The sequence below is a fragment of the Carcharhinus amblyrhynchos genome, chromosome 34 (assembly GCF_965287045.1).
Source record: "Carcharhinus amblyrhynchos chromosome 34, sCarAmb.v2.hapA, whole genome shotgun sequence".
NCBI classification, from domain to species: domain Eukaryota; kingdom Metazoa; phylum Chordata; class Chondrichthyes; order Carcharhiniformes; family Carcharhinidae; genus Carcharhinus; species Carcharhinus amblyrhynchos.
In genome coordinates, this window is record NC_137357.1 from 2,746,478 (window position 1) to 2,765,616 (window position 19,139).

At 45.6% G+C, this 19,139-nt stretch overlaps 1 protein-coding gene across 1 annotated transcript in view; it reads left to right on the forward strand.

Moving 5' to 3' along the window:
- Positions 1-18,693, forward strand: part of ckap2l (cytoskeleton associated protein 2-like) — a 36,471-nt gene extending 17,778 nt beyond the window's left edge. The window contains exons 6-9 of the mRNA XM_080216878.1: positions 30-188; positions 1,996-2,068; positions 14,574-14,721; positions 18,206-18,693. Coding sequence (XP_080073004.1) covers positions 30-188; positions 1,996-2,068; positions 14,574-14,721; positions 18,206-18,425 — 600 coding nt within the window. The 3' untranslated portion in view covers positions 18,426-18,693. The remainder of the gene's footprint in view (positions 1-29; positions 189-1,995; positions 2,069-14,573; positions 14,722-18,205) is intronic.
- Positions 18,694-19,139: the final 446 nt, after the last annotated feature.

The window sequence follows — 19,139 nt, forward strand, 5'->3', positions numbered from 1 at the left end:
GTTTTATCCGTTGCTTTCTGTCCCTTCAGGGTTCCCCACCGGAGCAGGTGTCTGCCACACTGCAGAATGTTCCAGAAGGTGAAAAGTTTGCCAAGTACTGGATCTGCCGGGCCCGTCTTCTGGAGTTAACTGGCCCACTGGAGGCTGTAATTGCGCTGTTTGAGCAGGCAGTTCACAGTGGCGCAGAGGTATGGCAACTCTGAATTCTTAAAATGTAGCTTTACCTGGGCACCCAGAAATATCCGTGGCTTCCACTTCCGTACGATTTGAACAAATGGTGACTAAACTGCAGTTAGTGGTCAGGAGGTGTGAGCGCTCTGCTGTCGATACCCTTCCAAACCCAGACAGAACATCTGAGTTTTGCACTAGCCTAGATTAACGCACACATCTTGAGGTTGCTGTTTCTGTCACTGACCAGCACAGGCTGAAATCAGTTGACTATCAAGTCAACTGATACAGGAGGATGTTCCTGATGGTGACGGGGGGGGGTCACAGTCTGAGGATTCGGGGTAGACCATTTAGGACAGAGGTGAGGAGACATTTCTTCACCCAAAGAGTGGTGAGCCTGTGGAATTCATTCCCACAGGAAATAGTTGATGCCAAAACACTGAATATATTCAAGAGGCAGCTGGATATAGTACTCGGGGCAAATGGGATCAGAGGTTATGGGGAGAAAGCAGGATTAGGCTGTTGAGTTAGGTGATCAGCCGTGATGGTGATGAATGGCAGAGCAGGCTCGAAGGGCTGAACGGCCTCCTCCTATCTTCTATGTTGCTGTGAACTTTCCCTTCTCTAGTCTTGAGGTGTCATTGAAAGTGTTAGGAACACTAAAATTTGAGTCTTAGGCGACAGCAAGGTGATGGTAGACAGTGGCCTAGTGGTACTATCGCTAGACTATTAATCCAGAAACTCAGCTAATGTTCTGGAGGACCCAGGTTCGAATCCCGCCATGGCAGACGGTGGAATTTGAATTCACTTTAAAAAAAATATCTGGAATTAAGAATCTACTGATGACCATGAAACCATTGTCAACTGTTGGAAAAACCCATCTGATTCACTAATGACCTTCAGGGCAGGAAATCTGCCTACATGTGACTCAGCAATTTGGTTGACTCTCAACTGCCTTCGGGCAATAAGTGCTGGCCAGCCAGTGATGCCCATGTCCCACAAATGACTAAATAAAGTCCAACTTCAATTTTAACAGTAATCTGAGCAATAATTACTGTTCAGCAACTCAACTGGCTATGAAAATTGAAAGTTATATTATAGACTGTCATTAAATGTTTTAATAGATTTTTTGAGTTTGTTCATAATATTTCAGCTTTCTATCTTAGCCTAATGTATAAGACCTCATCTGTTTAAATAAAGTGATAAGAGTTGTTAGCACTTTCCTTTTCCTGGTTGGCTGTGAGAATTCTTTAATGTGATTGGCTGTTTGGGCAGCTTGATGGCCATCACCACAGGGCAAGGCCTGGGAATCCCTATTAAAACAATACTTCCATTGGAGAGAGGCCAAGTTCTCGCCACAGCAATCTCAGCATCTCTCAGCTTGTGTGCCCTTCTTTTGATTCTGACTGCAAAATCTGGCCCAATATATCAAGACCATAAGATATAGAAGCAAAATTAGGCCATTTGGCCCATCGAGTCTGCTCCACTATTCAATCATAGCTGATAAGTTTCTGAACCCTACTTTTCCCCGTAACCTTTGACCCCCTTACCAATCAAGACCCTATCTCTGTCTTAAATACACTCAGTGACCCGGCCTCCTCTGTGGCAACGAATTCCACAGATTCACCAAACCCTCTGGCCGAAGAAATTCTTCTTTTTGTACGATATTCTGAGGCAGATTTTCAGCATCTTGGCCTGTGGTGGGGCTACAGGAAATCGGATCTTTATGTAGAAAATGCTGAGTATCTTCCCAGCTTCTCCTTTAATTGCCGAAATGCCTCCTTGCTCTGTGTGCCAAATTGCAATAACAGATTCTAAATTTTCCAGCCTGTTGAAGAATTACGATCAGCGCTTGTAGAAACCATCATGAGGAACGCCAACTCTCAACCAGCTTTGCCAGGTAAATTCCTAACTTGTGGTGAAGGTCAGCCTAGACCACATTGAATTTGGATGAGTATAAGGTTTGATTCAAGTGACCCCCTAGGGAGTTTTTAATCAAAGTTTATTTCATAACAGTTACAGGGGAGGCGATGGCCTAGTGGGATTATCGCTAAACCATTAGTCCAGAAACTCAGCTAATGTTCTGGGAACCCAGGTTGGAATCCTGCCACAGCAAATGGTAGAAGTTAAATTCAGTAAAAAAAACAAAATCTGGAATTAAGAATCTAATGATGACCATGAAACCATTGTCGATTGTCAGAAAAACCCATCTGATTCAGTAATGTCCTTTAGGGAAGGAAATCTGCCATCCCTACCCTGGTCTGGCCTACACGTGACTCCAGAGTCACGGCAATGTGGTTGATTCTCAACTGTCCTCAGAAATGGCCGAGATTTTGTCGTGGTTCCCCAGGACGACAACTTATGTAGCCCGATTGAAACAGAGAGTCTGAGTTGTAATCTTCCAAGCAGTAGACTTTATTTTCCAGTACAAGAGAATAAAGCCGGGAGGTCCGGAACACTCCAACGAGCCATCGGCTTACAGTCTTTTTAAGCACATTTCAGCTCCATACCTCAAGATCCTTATCTCGCTTTTACGACCCACTGACCCTTTATCTGTTTTGCTTGAGATTGGTCACTCCCTGTTTCCTCTCTTTTCTTCTTGAAACCATGGTGGTTACATCCCTTGCTTTTATCTTTACGACTCTGCTTGTACACTAATAGTGGTTTAGCTGACTTAGGCCGAATGTGAAGAAAAACATGCTGTTATTTCCTTTTTATTACGGTCAATCTCAAGCACCATGCTTACTTTATTATTTCCTTTTTATTACGGTCAATCTCAAGCTGGACAGCTGGGTTGTGTCCATTGTCCCCCCAAGGGACTATTGTTTGCATTTGCTAATACGTAACTGCTATACTGCTTCTCTGGGCCTCCTGCTTTGATCACATTTGCTACACTTGATTATATTAGGTTACAAATCAGCTATACTTGATTACCCATCCTAATTCTACTTCAAGGAAGACATTCTAATACTATCCGTGATTCCGTATTTCATATCCAGTTTAGGTACAATTATTCAGTACAAATTCTCTAAGTACTAACATGCTTACATATTGAGTACAAATTTCCTTACATATCCCCCCTTTGAGACTATCCCCTAGTCTCATCCCAATTACCAAGGCCAGCTCAGATAGTCCCCCTTGTTTGACCCTGTTCACATGCACATATTTAATCACACTTGTAGGCAACGTGGGGGAGCCAAGTACTTTGGTCAGGGATCAATGTCCCCATTCTAGTCTTATCATGGCTTGTCTAGCAAAAGTCCTGATTTTTAGGTTGCTCCCCCAGATTGCCTGCCCCTAACAGTCATCAGCCAAAAACCTTCCCACCCTTGTCTAGGGAAGGGAAAAAGACCGATTCCTGTGTACAGACTAAGTCTCTTGGTCTCCGTAGGCATCGGTGAGGTTGTAGAACGATCCTCCACTAGTGCAGCTATTTCGCAAACTGACAGGTTTCAATTTCAACCAGGGTCATTGTGAATTCATCCAGCGGGGGCAGTTCAATGTTTCCCCATTCCTTAGTTGTCCCTCCCGAACGTGGGTTGCTTGTCACTTGTGTCACCATTTGTCGCACTGCCAATCTAGCAAGGAGGGATCTCAAGACAGGTAAAAAACAGCAAAATATTAATCCCAGGATGGTTATTGTCATGGCTGTCACAACTCCAGCTTTAGCAAACCAGGCCCCCCATCTTCCTAACATATTGTCCAGCCAATTCCATACCCCATTGTGACTGTGGCTGCCTTTTCGTATGCCCACCAAGCTGCTGCCAGACCTTGATAGCAAGGAGGATACCCCATTGCTACGTCGTCTAGCTTGGTGCTGTAATATGCTACAGCCTGCCTTCGTCTGCCCTTGCAATTCTCCTGCATTAACACTGCTGTAGCAAATCCTGCTTCTCTGTTACTCACAAATAAGTCAAAAGGTTTGTCATAGGTTGGTAAAGCCAATGCTGGTGCCTGTGCCATTTCTTTCTTTATATTCTCAAATGCTTCTGAAGCATCTTTATCCCATTTTAGTTTGGCTTTTAATTCTTCACACCCTGCCTCCTGCTTCTCAATCTCTGCCTCTATTTTTACCTGTTTTGGCTTCCCGATCATTTTAACATCCACGATTATCTTCAACATTTGTCCATTACTGGACATCCAAATATCTACGTTTTCTGTCTGAACAAATTCTAATTCCCGTGCCCTCAGTACCATTGGTCCTAGGTCTTTTGATCTGTGTCTCGGATTCACTTTTAATGTAACATGTGGTTCCGCTCCAGGTACAGAGAACCATTTATTAACCCATTCATCTCTAACAACCGCGAGGGCCGCTCCCTCTGGGCCAACTAAAATACTTTCCGACCTTATCTCTTGTTCTCGTCCTGCCTCCTTTTCCCATTTCTCCTGTATCTCGGGTTTCTGTTCTTCATCAAATATCATTGTGCTGTGTAGTTCTGTCCTTGGCCATTCGGCCTGTGGAACCCAAGTATCTATCAGCTCCCCCCAAACTTCCCATACCTGTTTTTTAACTTGCTCCTCTATGTCTCCCAACCAGTACACATTAACCCCTTCCTTTCCTGGTACTCCGAGTAAATACACTCCCATCAAATCAATTCCTTGTTCTGTACATTCTAATTTTAGTCCTAAATCTAGGATTGCATCTCTTCCTAATAAATTTAATGGCGTTCTATCACACACTAATATAGGTACATGAGTAGTTTTGCTTCCAATGGTGACAGGTACCGGCGTTGTCATCTGAGTTAACGTTACTTTCCCTGAGAACCCCACAGTTTTCACAAACTGGTTTGATAATGGTAGGTGATTCGCATATTTTGTTTGTATGCACGTACACGTGGCGCCGGTGTCTATCATCATGGGGACCTCAACCCCTCCTACTCTAACACTAATTATGGGTTCCTGATCTGCTGTATCTGTTATTTGTACGTACTGTCCTACCATTTCAGGGTTCTCAGGGCCCCCCTATAGGGAGCTCTGAAAATTCACAGGTCCCTGCAGCACGGGGGTGTTACTCAACGGCATTTGCGCCATTTGCTGGCCTATCTGCTGCTGGTTTTCTCCCTGCCTGTAAGAGTTCTGTGGGCAATTTCTTTTTATATGTCCTGCTTCCCCGCACCCCCAGCATACGCCTGGAGGGCCAGGCGGCGGTCCCTGCCTTGGAAGCTGCTGATTTCCCTGTCCCTGTCCTCTCTGATTCTGATAGGGTGGCCTACCACCTCCTTGTCCTTTCCCATTTCTATTCCAGTCAGTCTGATTTTGTGGAGCATAAGGGTTTTGATAATTTAAGCCATAGCCTCCTGGGTTCATGGACAGCGGGAAGGCAGAAATGTTGTAGGTTATGACGGGCTGGCCTCCATCTCCGTTTCTCCCTAGCATCGGTGCAGGTATTTCCTCCGTCTTTTGGTTCACCACCATCGGTGCTATTTTCTTTAGTGTGGGGTCTTCTTTCACTTTCAGCTTTTCCTTACTTTTAATTTCTTCCAGCTGGGCTTGCAGGAGTTTGCGTTGTATCTCCTTCAACTGTTTGTCTGCATTTTTTCCTCCCTGCGGTGTCTTTCCACTGCATGGGCAACATAATCCACAAACTCTCGGTAGTTTTTCGAATCCAGGCCCACCACTTCTTCCAGTCTTGCCTTAGCTGAAGTCGGCAGGCCTTCTAAGATTGCGGCTCGGAACAGGGAGTTGGTTAGTGGATCTGTCAGAATGTCCCTCTCCGTGTCCCTTCTCCGCCTTCTTAATTGGTTTTCTATGTACACGGCCGCATTCTCTTCCTCACCCAACGGTTCCCCTCTCAGAGTTTTTATATCCATCCGATTGGGGTACATATCCCGTAGTGCTTGCCAAATGTCGTGGCGGTATGGGTCCATTAGTGTTCCATCCACATCCGGGTCATAGGCTGCAGTCGGGATGCCAGCACGTCTCATTACTTCAGCCATTTGGTCCATTCCCAGCACTTTTGTCAGGAGAGCTTTGATGTCACCCAGCGCCATCCTCTTTCCCACCATTCCAGCCTCCAGCTGTCCAATCCACCTTCCGGCTCCGTCCAAAATATTGGGTAATTCGTTAATTAAATTGGGCAAGTCCTGACCTGACCAAGGGATATATTGCAGTCTGCCACCCTTCAGAATCACCGGGAACACCCCTTTCTGCCTTCGTTCCTCGGCTGGATATTTTACAGGTTGGTGTCTTTTCCGCATTGATTTTCTTCGTCCCCCTAACACTGACTGTCTCTCCTCCTCTTCACTACTTTCTTCTGTCCCTCCTTCCATCCCTTCCTCTATTCTTTCTCTCTCTGGGTGCTTCCATGTCCACCCTTCTATTTTCTGAATTTTTTTTTTATCCCCACTCCACTTCTTAGTGGAAGTGACTACATGTTCAATTAGTCCAGCTAACTGATGTATTAACAATACTGCTATTTTCTTTGTTTGGTTTCTCTTTTCTAACTCTCTAATCTGTGATTCTGACGTTTCAATTCTCTCCTTGTCGTCAGCCCAATTTTTTTTTTACCCAAGACTGAGATGTGTTCAATTAATCCAGTTTAAACCTGTTTAATTAATTCAAACTAAGAGAATTCCAATTTTCTTAGTTCTGTCCTTTTTTTTCCCAATCATGCTTACATATTGAGTACAAATTTCCTTACACTATCTATCCCCTTCTTGAAACTATTTAATGACTCAGACTCCGCCACACTACAGGGCAGCAAGTCCCACAAATTCACTACCCTTTGCGAGAAGTAGTCCCATCTCATCTCAGTTTTAAATCTACCACCTTTCAGCCAAACCTGCGACCTCTTGTTCAAGATTGCCCCACAAAGGGAAACATTTGGGCTATGTCTACTTTAGTATTTTACATACCTCTGTCAGATCCCCTCCCATTCTACTAAACTATAGTAAGTATCAGCTCAAACTGTTTAATCTCTCCTTTTACGTCAGCCCTTCCATCCCCAGAATCGAGGACAGTTGGGAGGAATTTGTTACAGCAAGGTCATGTCCTGCTAATTCGATTAGGGTCATCAGAGTAGTTCATTCTGCATAGATTTTAGCAAGGCTTTTGACAAGGTGCAACATGATAGACTAGCTTCTGCACTGAAAGGTTTAGGGGAGCACCTGTATTGGATGCTTGTAGATCCTTGATGATAGCTGGACAGGTAGATAGTGTGGTTTAAGGGAGTATTAGATGGGGAGCACTTTCCTTTCACAGCCCAGGCACATAAGCGCAAGGAAGTTATGTTCACACTTTACAAACACAAGTTCGGCCACAAACCTGCATTGCAAGGAAAGATATGATCACACAAGAGAGAAGGTTGAAGAGAATGTTTTTCCTGTGGAAGGGTTGGACAGACTAGGGTTGTCTTGGGACAGAGGAGACAAATCAGTTGAAGGGTGAGGGTTGGATAGGAAGGCCCTGTTTACATTCGGGTAGTCACTATAAATTTCAAATAATTTTTTACTCATAGGCTGCATGCATTGCCTGCTGGGCCAGCATTTATTGCCCATTACAATTATCCTTGAACTGAAGGAATTGCTAGGCCATTTCAGAGGGCATATTTTAAGAGTCAGCCACATTGCTGTGGCTCTGGAGTCACATGTAGGCCAGACCAGGTAAAGGTGGCAGATTTCTTTCTCTAAAGGATATTTTTATTCATTCATGGGACATGGGCGTCACTGGCTGGGCCCAGCATTTATTCCCCATCACTAGTTGCCCGAGGGCAGTTGAGAGTCACCCACATTGCTGTGGCTCTGGAGTCACATGTAGGCCAGACTGGGTAAGGACGGCAGATTTCCTTCCCTAAAGGACATTAGTGAACCAGGTACCTTCCTCAGATACACCTCAATTAATTTGCCATTGTGTGCCATTCTTTCTGTGTACTGAGGGAGAAGTTAGCACATCTTTCTGACTGTGGGAAGAAACCAGAACACCTGGAGGAATCACATGTAGACATAGAGAGAATGTGCAGACTCCACACGGACGGCACAGCATGGTAACACAGTGGGTTAGCACTGCTGCTTCACAGCTCCAGGGTCCTGGGTTCAATTCCCGGCTCGGGTCACTATCAGTGTGGAATGTGTACATTCTCCTTGTGTCTGCGTGGGTATCCTCCCACAGTCCAAAGATGCGCAGGTTAGGTTGATTGGCTGTGCTAAAATTGCCCCTTAGTGTCCTGGGATGTGTAGGTTAGAGGGATTAGTGAGTATAATATGTAGGGATATGGGGGTAGGGCCTGGGTGGGATTGTGTCCGGTGCAGACTCAATGGGCCGAGGGGTCTCTTTCTGCACTGTAGGGTTTCTATGATATCTATGACAGTGAGCCAAGCCAGCAAACACACTTAATGTGGTCTTATTAATTTAATTGGCAGTGATTAGCTCAGCTAATTACAGCTTTGAGAAAATCAAATCACCTACAGGAAATCTAAAGTACAATCAAAAGTGCTGGAAATGTTCTGTTTTTTATTTGCTCGTGAGGGGTATGTGTGGCTGGTTGGGCTAGCATTTAATTGTCCTTCCGCTGTTTTGGGTCCACAAACCCATTGAATTGGCACAGCACGTCCTTATCCAGTCTGACTTCACGCTGGATTTGTTGATGTTGGAGGTGAGGCAGGAGGTCGACTCCAGCAAGCTGTTGAAAATGTGTGGATGTGAAATGCAGACCAGCTCAGCTGCCTCTTGTGAAATAACATGACCCCTGCTGCACTGTTCAAGTATGAATAACGGGGTCCCAAGGGTAGTTGGAAATCTGCCCAGCAGCAGTAGTGGGAGAATAAACAACATTATGTGTGCGCTGGTAAGTACTGGTGTTCCGGTCAAAAGACTGCTGTTTCCAAAAAGGCTCAATTTTTTTAAGCTTATTTATTAGTATCAGAAGTAGGCTTACGTAAACACTGCAATGAACTTGCTGTGAAATCCCCTAGTCTTCACACTCCGGCGCCTGTTAGGGTACACCGAGAGAGAATTTAGTACCCTAACCAGCACGGACTGTGGGAGGAAACCCGAGCATCTGGAGAAAACCCACGCAGACACGGAGAGCGTGTAGACTCCGCACAGACGGTGACCCAAGCCGGGAATCGAACCCGGGTCCCTGGCACTGGGATAGGTTGATTGGCCATGCTAAATTGCCCCTTAGTTGATGTTAACTGATTCAGAGGGGGGATGGGAACCTGAATTGTACAGGAGGATGAGAATAGGGAGGTCATGGATAAGGTTTCTCGGTCACAGCAGAGTATTGGCAGGCGGGAGGGTGGTTTGAAGTGCGTATACTTTAATGCGAGGAGCATACGCAACAAGGTGGACGAACTTCCAGCCTGGATTGGTGCCTGGGACTTCAATGTTGTGGCTGTTTCAGAGACATGGATAGAGCAGGGACAGGAATGGTTGTTGCAGGTTCCGGGGTTCAGATGTTTCAGTCAGAGCAGAGAAGGTGGTAGAAGAGGGGGAGGCGTGGCATTGTTAGTCAAGGACAGTATTACGGTGGCAGAAAGGACGTTTGATGTGGATCTGTCTATTGAGGTAGTATGGGCTGAGATTAGAAACAGGAAAGGAGAGATCACACTGTTGGGAGTTTTTTATAGGCCCCCAAAAAGTTCCAGAGATGTGGAGGAAAGGATTGCAAAGATGATCCTGGATAGGTGCGAAAGTAACAGGGTAGTTGTTATGGGGGACTTTAACTTTACAAATATCGATTGGAAAAGCTATAGTTCAAGCACGTTAGAGGGGTCAGTTTTTGTCCAATGTGTGCAGGAAGGTTTCCTGACACAGTATGTAGATAAGCCAACAAGAGGTGAGGCTACATTGGATTTGGTACTGGGTAATGAACCAGACCAGGTATTAGACTTGAAGGTAGGTGAGCACTTTGGTGATAGTGACCACAATTCGGTCACATTTACCTTAGTGATGGAAAAGGATAGGCATATACCGAAGGGCAGAAGTTACAGCTGGGGGAAAGGTAATTATGAGGCTATTAGGCGAGATTTAGGATACATAGGGTAGAGTAGGAAATTGCAGGGGCTGAGAACATCTGAAGTGTGGAGCTTATTCAAGGAGCAGCTACTGCGAGTCCTTGATAAATATGTACCTGTTAGGCAGAGAGGAAGTGGTCGAGCGAGGGAACTGTGGTGTACTAAGGAAGTTGAATCTCTGGTGAAGAGGAAGAAGGAGGCTTGTGTAAAGGTGAGACGTGAAGGCTCAGTTAGGGCACTGGAGAGTTATGAAATAGCCAGGAAGGAGCTAAAGAGAGAGTTAAGAAGAGCTAGGAGAGGACATGAGATGACTTTGGCAGATATGATCAAGGAAAATCCTAAAGCTTTCTACAGGTATGTTAAGAATAAAAGATTGGTTAGGGCAAGATTAGGGCCAGTCAGAGACAGCAGTGGGAAGTTGTGCATGGAGCCTGAAGAGATCGGAGAGGCACTGAATGAGTATTTTTCGTCAGTAATCACGCAGGAAAAAGTCAGTGTAGTCGAGGAGAATACTGCGCTACCAGGTAGTGGACAAGATGGGATTGAGGTACATAAGGAGGAGGTGTTGGCAATTCTTGAGTGTGAAAATAGATAAGCTGGATGGGATTTACCCTACTAGGATTCTCTGGGAGGCTAGGGAGGAGATTGCAGAGCCTTTGGCTTTGATCTTCATGTCGTCATTGGCTTCAGGTATACTGCTGGAAGACTGGAGGATAGCAAATGTTGCCCCCTTGTTCAAGAAAGGGAGTAGGGACCATCCTGGGAATTATAGACCAGTGAGCCTTACTTCTGTTGTCGACAAAGTTTTGGAAAGAATTATAAGGGATCAGATTTATAATCATCTAGAGGGAAATAAATTGATTAGGGATAGTCAACATGGTTTTGTGAAAGGTAGGTCGTGCCTCACAAACCTTATCAAGTTTTTTGAAAAGGTGACCAAAGAGGTGGTCAAGGTTCCCCATGGTAGGCTATTGCAGAAAATGCAGATGCATGGGATTGAGGGTGATTTAGCAGTTTGGATCAGGAATTGGCTAGCTGATAGAAGACAGAGGGTGGTGGTTGATGGGAAATATTCAACCTGGAGTTCAGTTACAAGTGGTGTACCTCAAGGATCTGTTTTGGGGCCACTGCTGTTTGTCATTTTTATAAATGACCTAGACGAGGGTGTAGAAGGATGGATTAGTAAATTTGCTGACGACACCAAAGTCGGAGGAGTTGTAGACAGTGAGGATAGATGTTACAGTTTCCAGAGGGACGTAACTAAGCTGCAGAGCTGGGCCGAGAGGTGGCAGGTGGAGTTTAATACGGAAAAGTGTGAGGTGATTCACTTTGGTAAGAATAACAGGAGTACAGAATATAGCGCTAATGGAAGGACTCTGAGTAGTGTGGACGAGCAGAGGGATCTCGGGGTACATGTGCATAGCTCCCTGAAAGTTGGCACCCAGGTTGATAAGGTTGTTAAGAAGGCGTACGGTGTGTTAGCTTTTATTGGTAGAGGGATTGAATTTCGGAGCCGTGAGGTCATGTTACAACTGTACAAAACTCTGGTGCGGCTGCACTTGGAGTATTGCGTACAGTTCTGGTCGCCGCATTATAAGAAAGATGTGGAGGCATTGGAAAGGGTGCAGAGGAGGTTTACCAGGATGTTGCCTGGTATGGTGGGAAGGTCTTATGAGGAAAGGCTGAGGGACTTGAGGTTATTTTCATTGGAGAGAAGAAGGTTAAGAAGTGACCTAATTGAGGCATACAAGATGATCAGAGGGTTAGATAGGGTGGACAGTGAGAGCCTTTTACCTCGGATGGTGATGGCTAACACAAGGGGACATAGCTTTAAATTAAGGGGTGATAATTATAGGACGGATGTCAGAGGTAGGTTCTTTACTCAGAGGGTAGTAAGGGCGTGGAATGCCCTGCCTGCAGCAGTTGTGGACTCACCAACTTTAAGGGCGTTCAAATGGTCAGTGGATAGGCATATGGATAACATTGGAATAGTTTGGGTTAGAGGGTCATTAGATTGGTTCCACTGGTCGGCGCAACATCGAGGGCCGAAGGGCCTGTACCGCGCTGTAATGTTCTATGTTCTCAGTGTAAGAGGCATTAGCTGGGTGAACATAAGGGGCTACGGGGATGAGGTCTGGTAGGATTGTTGTCGGTAGTGCCTTGATGGGCTGAAAGACCTCCATCTGTACTGATTGGATTTGATTTATTATCGTCACGTGTACTGGGATACAGTGAAAAGTATTGTTTGATTTATTATTGTCACGTGTACTGGGATACAGTGAAAAGTATTGTTTGATTTATTATTGTCACGTGTATTGGGATACAGTGAAAAGTATTGTTTGATTTATTATTGTCACGTGTACTGGGATACAGTGAAAAGTATTGTTTGATTTATTATTGTTCTGTGTACTGGGATACAGTGAAAAGTATTGTTTGATTCAGTAATGAGTTGAACAGAAATAACATCCAAAAACTTAGATCTTTGTGATATGCAATGTAACTATGAACTTGAAATCACTGGCAGTGAAATTTATATTCCAAATGACATGATTTTTGGCAGCAATGTGATTTAAACACAAGAAATGTCCACTAAATACCAACAATAACAACTTGTATTTATAAACTGCCTTTGATATAATGAAATGTCCCAAAGTGCTTCATGGGAGACTTCACAATGTGATATCAAGACAGATCAAAAGCTTGGTCATAGTGTAGATTTTAATGGGCACTCTAAAGGAAGTAAGAGAAGGAGAATGGAAGAGATGTTAGGGAGGAAATGCCAGAACTCAGTGACTAGGTAGCTGAAAGCCAGCCACTGATGATTTTGCAATTCAAATTGGGGAAGCCAGAATTAGATAAGTGCAAGCATTTTGCAGTGTTGTGAGACTGAAGGAAATTAGAGAGATAGGAAGGGATGAGGGAGCTAAAACAAGGATGAGAATTTTAAAATTAAGGCATTGCTTGACCAGGAGCAGCTTGCAGGTGCAGCATGTGGTCAGGTAGGCGAATGGGATGCTGGCCTTCATAGCGAGGGGGATTGAATATAAAAGTAGGGAGGTCTTGCTGCAGCTGTATAGGGCATTGGTGAGGCCGCAGCTGGAGTACTGTGTGCAGTTTTGGGCGCCGCACCTGCGCAAGGATATTTTGGCCTTGGAGGGAGTGCAGAGGAGGTTTACTAGGCTGATACCGGAGTTGAGGGGGTTGAGCTATGAGGAGAGGCTGAATAAACTGGGCTTGTACTCGTTGGAGTTTAGAAGAATGAGGGGAGATCTCATTGAGACGTATAAGATGATGAATGGGATGGATAGGATAGAGGTGGAGAGACTCTTCCCGCTCAAAAAAGACAGTAGGACTAGGGGGCACAGCCTCAAGATAAAGGGGGGGAGGCGGTTTAGAATGGAGTTGAGGAGGAACTTCTTCACTCAAAGGGTGGTGAATCTCTGGAATTCTCTGCCCGTTGAAGTGGTGGAGGCTGCCTCGCTAAATATTTTTAAGACGCGGGTTGATGGGTTTTTGATAAGAGAGGGGATTAAGGGTTATGGGGAGAGGGCAGGAAAGTGGAACTGAGCCACGACAGATCAGCCATGATCTTATTGAATGGCGGGGCAGGTTCGAAGGCTAGATGGCCTACTCCTGCTCCTATTTCTTATGTATTGGGATACAGTGAAAAGTATTGTTTGATTTATTATTGTCACGTGTATTGGGATACAGTGAAAAGTATTGTTTGATTTATTATTGTCACGTGTATTGGGATACAGTGAAAAGTATTGTTTGATTTATTATTGTCACGTGTACTGGGATACAGTGAAAAGTATTTCTTGTGTGCTATATAAAGCACTCCATTCAAAGAGGACATAAGGGAGAAGGAAAGCAGAGAGTGCAAAATATAGTGTTACAGTCACAGCTAGGGTGTAGGGAAAGATCAACTTAATTCAAGGTAAGCCCATTCAAAAGTCTGACAACAGCAGGCAAGAAGCTGGTCTTGAGTCAGTTGGTATGTGACTTCAGACTTTTGAATCTTTTTCCCGACTAAGGAAGGTGGAAGAGAGAATGTTCAGTGTGTGTGGGGTCCTTGATCATACTGGCCGCTTTGCCCGAGGCAGCGGGAAGCGCAGATAATCAATAGATGGGAGGTTGGTTTGCGTGACGGACTGGGCCTCGTTCACAACCCTTTGTAGTTTCTTGCAGTCTTGGATACAGCAGGAGCCCATACCAAATTGTGATACCATCAGAAAGGATGCTTTCTATGGGGCATCTGTAAAAGTTGGTGACAGTTGTAGCGGACATGCCAAATTTCCTTAGTCTGAGAAAGTGGAAGTTGGTGGGCTTTCTTAGTATAATGCTGGCATGGGGGGGGGTTCTACTATATAATACCCCAAGCCTCCCTGCACCTTCTTTCAAATCCTATTGATGGGGTTTTTGTCAACTTTGACTCTCATTGGTCTCTGATAGAAACAGAAGATGATGAAACTGAAGGTTGTGGGGAATTAGCCACCGTCACACCACGTGTAAAAGCGACGAGGATCTTGTGTGAGGAAACAGAGAGTCACGGTTCATCCGTGGTCAAATACAGAGTTACCGCAACACCTCAAGTGCTCCGGTAAGGTATCGATTCTGTTCTGTTTTTAAACTGGAGGAGAACTGGTTAAATGTCAGTCTCCTGCAATGACTTGCTGGAAGATGACGTGCAGAGATTCCGTTAGTTCAGCCTGGGACTGATATGCCTCTCCCTTATTTTGACTGGAACAACATTTTGTTATCCTGGCTGTTTAGAAGTCACTAAGAGGGCGCAGCAGTTAGTGATATCTCACTCACCAGGGTGGGAGACCTGGACTCAGGAGGTGAGAATGAACAGTGTAATGTCGATTACTGAATTATAGAATCCCTACAGTGCAGAAAGTTTTAAAGTTTATTTATTAGTCATAAGTAGGCTTACATTAACACTGCAATGTAGTTACTGTGAAAATCCCTGAGTCGCCACCATTCTCTGGCACCTGTTTGGGTACGCTGAGGGAGAATTTAGCATCTAACCCGCACATCTTTCAGACTTGGGGGGGGGGCGGGGTGCTGGAGAACCCGGAGGAAACCCACGCAGACATGGGGAGAATGTGCAGGCTCTGCGCAGACAGAACCTGGGCTCCTGGCGCCATGAGGCAACAGTGCTAATCACTGTGCCATCTCAATACTCCCTGTCCCTCCACCTATCTTTGTATCATCTGCAAACTGCAGTCCATCACAAACAGTGGCCCAAGCCAGGAATCGAACCCGGGTCCTTTGTGCTACAGCCCATCAAGCCTGCATCGACAACAATCCCACCCTGTAACCCCACGTATTTACCCTACTAATCCCCCCGACACTAGAACAAGTTAGCATGGCCAATCAACCTAACCCACATATCTTTGACACGGTGGCACAGTGCTCACAGCGCCAGGGACCTGGGTTCGATCGCCAGCTCGGGTCACTGAATGTGTGGAGTCTGCACATTCTCCCCGTGTCTGCGTGGGTTTCCTCCCACAGTCCGAAAGACGTGCTGGTTCGGTGCTAACTTCTCCCTCAGTGTAACCCGAACAGGAGTGTGGCGACTCAGGGATTTTCACAGTAACTTCATTGCAGTGTTAATGTCAGCCTATTTGTGACACTAATAAAACTTTGTGGGAGGAAACTGGTGCTGATACTGAGACAGCAGTGTTAATCCCCACCCTACATAAATAATGTAAACCACAGAAAACCATGCATGACAAACAGATTGTATCGTATCCAACTAAGCCATTTGTTTTTTTTTGGGAGGGGGGCGTTATGCTTCCTTCCTGGACGCATTTGGATTTTTGAGTTCAGTTGCTGCCTCTATTTCCTCTGCAATTCTAGACGTGCCCCTTGACATTCTGGTGGCCCCAGGGGTCCCTATTAAAAATCAACACAAAGCTCAGCTCAGTAACAAGCTAAGTGTCAGATGCTCAACTGGCCAACATAGCTGCAACATTTACCACTTCTCTTGCCTTTCATTTCTTTCTCTCCAGCATTGAGAGTGTCGACTCCCTCCTCCAGCCCCAAGGAGGGATGCGATGGCCTAGTGGTGTTATCGCCAGACTACTGATCCAGAAACTCGGCTAATGTTCTGGGGACCCGGGTTCGAATCCCGCCACAGCAGATGGTGGAATTTGAATTCAATAAAATCTGGAATTAAGAATCTGCTGATGACCCATTGTCGGAAAAACCCATCTGGTTCCCTTTAGGGAAGGAAATCTGCCGTCCTTACCCCGGTCTGGTCTACATGTGACTCCAGAGCCACAGCAAATGTGGTTGACTCTCAACTGCCCTCGGGCAACGAGGGATGGGCAATAAATACTGGCCCAGCCAGCGATTCCTGTATACCATGAATTAATAGAAAACAAAACTCTTATTCGTGCTTTGGTACTTCCTGACCTGACTGTTTCACTGCTCTCCCCTGTAAAAGCAAGCTCAATTCTACGCCCAGCCACTCCAGCTCCCCATCACCACTTGAGACAACACAGTGACAATACTGCCCTGTTGACATTCACGGGTGGTATGGTGGTTAGCACTATTGCCTCACAAGCCCAGGGACCCAGATTCGATTCCTGGCTGGGGTCACTGTCTGCATGGGTTTCCTCTGGGCACTCCAGTTTCCTCTCTCAGTCCTGAGATGTGCGGGTTAGGTGGATTGGCCATGCTAAATTGCCTGTTAATGTCAGGGGGACTAGCTAGGTAAATGCATGAGGTTATGAGGATAGAGCCTGGGGATTGTGGTCAGTGCAGACTCGATGAGCTGAATGGCCTCCTTCCACATTGTAGGATTCTATGATTCATCTACCACCTTGGAAATGAGCAGCTGAAACATTCTCCCGAGCTGGAAAGCAGGAGTAGATCGTAGAGCCTGATCCACGATTTGTAGCTTTAACTCCTGTGCCCCACCCATCTTTCTGTAACCCCGAACTCCCTTGTCAATCAAAAATCTGTCTAACTCTTCCTTGAATATGTTCAATGACTCGCAGCCTCCACTGTTGTATTGTACGGAAAATTCCACAGAGAAACAAGCCTTAAAGAGAAGGAATTCTTCCTCATCTCTGTCGTAAGTGGGAAAATCCTTTCCCTAGTTCCAGATTCCAGAGCAAGGAAGACATTCTGTCAGTATCCACCCAGCCAAGCCCCCTCATGACCTTGTGCTCTAACAAGATCCCCTCGCTTCTAAATGCCAAATAGTCCAAACTGCTCAACCTCTCCTCATTGGATAAACCCTTTCATCCCAGTTATCAGCGTAGTGAGCCTACCAATGCAAGTACATTTCTCCTTATTGGACGACACAATGGTTAGCACTGCTGCCAGAGACCCGGGTTCAATTCCAGCCTCGGGTGACTGTCTGTATGGAACGTGCGTCTTCTCCCCGCGTCTGACTGGATTTCCTCTGGGTGCTCTGGTTTCCTCCCATACTCCAAAGATGTGTAGGTTAGGTAGATTGGCCATACTAAATTGCCCCTTAGTGTCCAAAGATGTCCAGGTTCGGGGGATTGGCCATGCTAAATTGCCCCTTAGTGTCCAAAGATGTCTAGGTTAGGGGGATTAATGGGGTAAATATATAAGGCTGTGGGGAGAAGGCCTGGGTAAGATGGTCTGTTAAACAGCCATGTATCTCGATGGGCTGATTAGCCTCCTTCTGTACTGTAGGAATTCTATGAAATAAGGAGATCAAAATCCAGGTGTGGTCTTGCCCTCTACAGCTGTATCAGGACTACCCATTTTTATACACTGTTCCCTTTGCTGCTTTGGTCCTGACCAATATTTATCCCTCAAGCATTATCACTCAAAGAAGATTCTTTGGTTACTTGTGACATTGTTTGTAGAATCTTGCTGTGTACAAGAATGCTGAGGTGGTGAAAGACACTATGGGATTGCAAGTTCTTTCAGGTGGAGAGCTTTCTATCATGCCGTGTTCTGGGTGGATTGTGCATGAGTCAATGAGGTGGTGATTCCCACTCCTGATCTACATGTCCAGCCTGGATCCGGGGTTTCCCTGTTTTCCCAGCAGTGTGGGTTTGAGAGGATGACACGGTGTCTGTCTTTCTTCACAGAGGAAAAGAAACTGTGGATAGGATGCGGTCGGTCGGGAAACAAGAAGTGAAGTTCCTCACTCCAGTCCGTCGCTCCGTACGCATTGAGCATGCCTCTGTTTCACACCCTGCAGTGCTGAAGGAACACGACTACTGTGTGACCTCTCTGAATGAACTCTTAGCTGTGGAGGAGGCAGAAACCTTTGTCTATCAAGAGAACCAGGCTCTGCTGGGAGAATGACAGAAGCATGACTCCCAAAAGCACTCCCTAACATACGCACTTCAAGCATTGCTTGCATAGTTTTGTAAATAGCCTTGTCGTAATGTATCTCAAATATATGACTGTACATATTTAAACTAATCTTAGCCACTTGTGTTAAAAATGATCTAACTCTAGAGTTAGATCAATGTCTCCTTGGGCAAGTCATGTTCTCTTACTCATGATCATTCCAGTAATGCATATTCTCACCTTTTGAAAAGACTATTATTATTGTAATATCCATGATAAATGTTGGAAAGACATAGCCGCCTTCTGCCTTGTCATGCTTCTATTTTAATCTGCCTCCTCTGTCCTCATTATGAATCTTTCCTCTGAACGTGTTATCAGACGTTGCAATTTGCCTTTCCCCACTGCAGTGACGGATTGAGGGAGAGGGTTGCAGCTTCTCCCACCACAAATACTGGTGGTCGTACAGTTAGAAAGCTGGGGATGGAAAGCTTGAAGGCATCAGCAGCAGAGCGGTGTGCGCTGCGTTCCCCTCTCGGGAAACTGAAGCTGTATCGTGTGACATTTCCCTTCTCCAGGGACGATTTTGTCAAAGGCCTATACTGACCAGGATAAGTAGGAATCATGTGCCATGGTACTTTGCTTAGTTCTGGTTGTGTGAAGGGAAGACCAGAATAGAGTTGTGGGAAAGTTGGATGGCATGGTGGCACAGTGGTTAGCGCTGCTGGG